We start from the raw sequence: 3,667 nt of genomic DNA, 5'->3' as shown, positions 1-3,667 counted from the left end.
TTAACTACAATAATCTTAAAATAACTAGATTAAAAAGAAATCTGATTACAATAAACATTATTAAGCAATTATGACCAGTAGTTGCTACATCTAAAGGAATAACTTTATGGATGATATTTCAAAAAGACAACAAAAAATCATCTATTACTTCTATGTGCACAAGTATGATTTTCTCAACTAAGAATATTTCTTGTTTTTTAACAGTCTTTGTTTAGACAGCATATTGAGGCTCTTAAATCTAACAAGACTAAGACTTTGTGAGTTTTTAGTCCTAAATAAACTTCTATTGTAAAACAAGATGAGGGATGTGAGTAGAGAATAGGACCTTTATTAGGTATTGCATAAGATTTCAGCCACACCATTCTTATTGTAGTTGAAAGAACTTGTTTTCCAATACATTGTCTCCTTTGGCAACCATTATTTTGTAATGGTCTTGTTTTTTTGGACAATATTAAGCAGTATGCTTGGCTTCTCTTACCATTTTTCAATCATTTTTTCTAAAGTGGCCATAAACACTTCTAAGAATAAATTCAAATCATAGAGAATGCATAAATCTTTTTTTATCAAAGATGCAAACCAAGTAAGAGTACTTTTAGAGAAAATTACACTTATGAATCTAACATGAGTAAATCTATCAAGGTATTGAGAAAGATGCATTCTTAAATAGAGCTTTATTTTTTGTAGAAATCCTCAAAATTTTAATCTTGTTCCATCAAACTTCTTCGACATACTTATCCAAGCTTCTTTCATCCTTAGAGTAACAAGGCTTCTTTAATGTAGTTGTGAGCTTGATCAACTAACTTCTCTCAATTATACAACTTCTTGGTGCAAACTTTAAATTTTGTTATTGACCTCTTCCATAGGCATCAAAATACTACCTCCATGGTTGACATTAACTATACATTAGATTTTAACCCTAGGAATGATGATAAACTTATGAAGACCTACAATAGTTACAAATCTATTCTCACTTTTGCTACAAATAGCATCAATAAGTTTTCTTTCATTAAAGAAGTCAAAAAATCTAAAGGTCAAATAAGAGGAAAATAATCTGCAATCTCTAATAACAAATAGAAATTTCTACAACGAGGAGTAATTTATTCTCTTTAGGAAAACAAAATCCGTATTAAAAAAATGAGATTAAAGCTTGGTAACTAGCAATCTTAAAAAATACAACAATACAAGTGGAGTAATCCACTCACATATAATACAAAAACAAGAACAATGAATTGGCAATCCAACAATGGCAGATGAACTGCAAGGCATGCTGGGTAAAACTCCACAGAACCATCAGTGCAACGGAGGCCCTGGTTCGCAACTCGATCGCCCCTGCTGCCGCAGCCAACTGCCACCAAATACGGGGAAAACTGAAACATTCCCGGATGGTCGCTGCGGAAAACGGCGTGCAAAAATCGACATTCCGCCACCCATTCATGCGTCATCCGGACTAGAGTCGCCCTCTGAACGGAGAGCCCAGACGAAACGAAGAGGACCATGAGTATATTCCAACCCAACTTCCGTTTCACACAGCACCGCTCGCCCGCAGTCCAAATCAGGAATCAAAGATTACAGTTCCGATACCGGACCAAATCCTGCTTCTAGAAGAGATGATTGACTGCCGAACGAACGCATCGAAGATACACAGAAGTGAGTCCTCACATGAGGCGATGATGTTCTGGGGGAATGACTGGATGGATGAATGAAGCATACAGAGTTCTCGGCGGGGACGCCCTCGGCGACCATCAAAGACCGCTGCAGCCAAAGGCGAACAGCGGGTCGGTCGTCCGAGAAGCCGCAGCGACGACTCGAGTTGACTTTATTGGTGGGCAACTCACATTGACAGTGTTCCAATCCAACATTCCTTTTAAGTGCAGGGTCCTCCCACCCGTTTCCTCGTCTCGCCCTCTTACGAATCGTGTGTCACATTGCGTGTCTCAATATCTCTGAAGCTCCTGCTCCCACTGCAGCGAGCTCCTCGTTGATCTCGTCGGAGCTTACAGACCGTAGCCATGTCTCAGACCATCTCTCACACTGAAGTGCTCCAGGTCCGCGCGGACGAACTATGGGAGGCCGTCAAGCAGGCGGACACGCTCATGCGCGCCAACATGCCTGAGTTCTTCGCAAAATCGGAGTATGTGCAGGGCAATGGCGAGCCTGGCAGCATCCGTGTGATCATCCTGGGTTCAGGTTTTGCTCCGCCCCGTCTTTCCGAGTCCTGGTTCCTGAATCCGGTGAATGCATTACCCCGCAGGCACGAATCTAGCATGGTCGGACTAGTTTCGCGCTCGCATTTGAGACAGTCTGGTTAACAGCGATGGTTGTTTTCTTCTCCTTCCTCTCTTTTTGCAGCCATCCCTCACGTGGGGCAAATCAAGGAACGCGTGGACAAGTTCGACGACGCCACCATGACGATGGCCGCCACCGTCCTGGAGGGCGATCCCCGCTACAGCTCCTTCAGTGAGCAGGTGCAGCTCGTCCCCAAGGGCGACACCACCGAAGCGACCTGGACTGCCAAGTACGAGCCGGTCGGCGACATGGGCCCTCCCGAAGAGAAGAAGGCCCTCTCAGCCCTGATGCTCAAAACCCTTGAGCGCGCCGTGCTCGACAAGAAAACCCTGACGCATGTCCAGACGCTGGATGTAAGTCCCGAAGACATCTGGAAAGCTTGTGAGAGAGTGGACGACATTCTCGCCAAGGCCATGCCCCAATTCTTCGAGACCGTCACGCTGCTGAACGGTCACGGCGAGCCTGGCAGCGTCCGCGTTGTGAAGATGGGACCTGGTAAAAACACCCTTCTCGCCCCGTTCCGTTTCGAACCCGCTGTACCGTCCGCCTGATCTCTCCCTCTAACAACTGGTTGCTCACGAATTTGCAGCTGTCCCCCACGCTGGAGAAGTCACCGAGCGCATGGACTTGTTCGACAAGGAAACCCGCAAGCTCGGCTACACAGTGCTCAAGGGCGATCCCCGGTACTGGTGCTTCAAAGCCACGATGCAGTTCAACGAAGGGCCCACCAAGGGTACCACCGAGGGCCTCTGGATGGCGTCCTACGGCCCCCTGGGCAACATGGGCCCTCCGGAGCACATCTGGGGCATAGTGCAGCTGGTGTGGAAGGCCCTTGCCGGCGACGTGAAGGAGCACCCGGAGCTCTACGCATAAGCTTACAGACAGCACGAGCGCGGATACAACAGTAATTGTCAATCGATCGTCGCATCGTGCAGACCGAATCACATGTTCTGGCTAAGAAGCAAGTATCTGCGCATTCGGTGGTGGTGATCGACAGGAGTAGCGTTTTGTTAGCCGGACCTGGATGTCCTCCGGGGCTTTTCTATTTTTTTATTTTTTTATTTTTTTTTGTAAGGTGCCGATGTAATGTAAAAACTTTCTATTGTTGATTATCGATGGAGACTTGTGCGTGAGGTGTGAGCGGGTTTCCAATGCAGTTTTGATTGTGTAGCCTGTTGGAGCAATGATTAATTTACGTCTTATCCTTCTATTCCTCCCGGTAGAAATTAGTACATTCATCCACTTCAGTCACTAGTTGTTGTTGAAATCTAATATATCCAGATCTTAATCTATGCATATATATATATATATATGTATATATATATATATATATCTTATGTGATATCACAGGGGTCTCTAAGTTGTTTATTTTTATTCTTGA

The 3,667-nt window shown here is 44.9% G+C and overlaps 1 protein-coding gene across 1 annotated transcript; it reads left to right on the top strand.

The window, feature by feature from the left end:
* Window positions 1-1,784: 1,784 nt before the first annotated feature.
* Window positions 1,785-3,400, top strand: LOC112290303 (uncharacterized). The gene is made up of 3 exons (XM_024536454.3): window positions 1,785-2,187; window positions 2,350-2,781; window positions 2,876-3,400. Exons 1-3 carry the CDS (start codon window positions 2,010-2,012, stop codon window positions 3,157-3,159), a joined length of 894 nt encoding a protein of 297 aa, XP_024392222.1. The 5' UTR covers window positions 1,785-2,009; the 3' UTR covers window positions 3,160-3,400.
* The last annotated feature ends 267 nt before the right edge of the window (window positions 3,401-3,667 follow it).

The sequence above is a fragment of the Physcomitrium patens genome, chromosome 13 (genome assembly GCF_059467195.1).
Source record: "Physcomitrium patens ecotype Gransden chromosome 13, ASM5946719v1, whole genome shotgun sequence".
Taxonomy (NCBI): Eukaryota; Viridiplantae; Streptophyta; class Bryopsida; order Funariales; family Funariaceae; genus Physcomitrium; species Physcomitrium patens.
The sequence above is the reverse complement of the archived record's forward strand: the minus strand, read 5'-3'. Positions and strand labels throughout refer to the sequence as shown.

Excerpts from the sequence above, each read along its gene's own strand:
- LOC112290303 (XM_024536454.3), top strand. The coding sequence starts at position 2,010 with ATGTCTCAGACCATCTCTCACACTGAAGTGCTCCAGGTCCGCGCGGAC. Across the intron at positions 2,188-2,349 it reads TGTGATCATCCTGGGTTCAG|CCATCCCTCACGTGGGGCAA; the intron begins GTTTTGCTCCGC and ends CTCTTTTTGCAG. Across the intron at positions 2,782-2,875 it reads CGTTGTGAAGATGGGACCTG|CTGTCCCCCACGCTGGAGAA; the intron begins GTAAAAACACCC and ends ACGAATTTGCAG.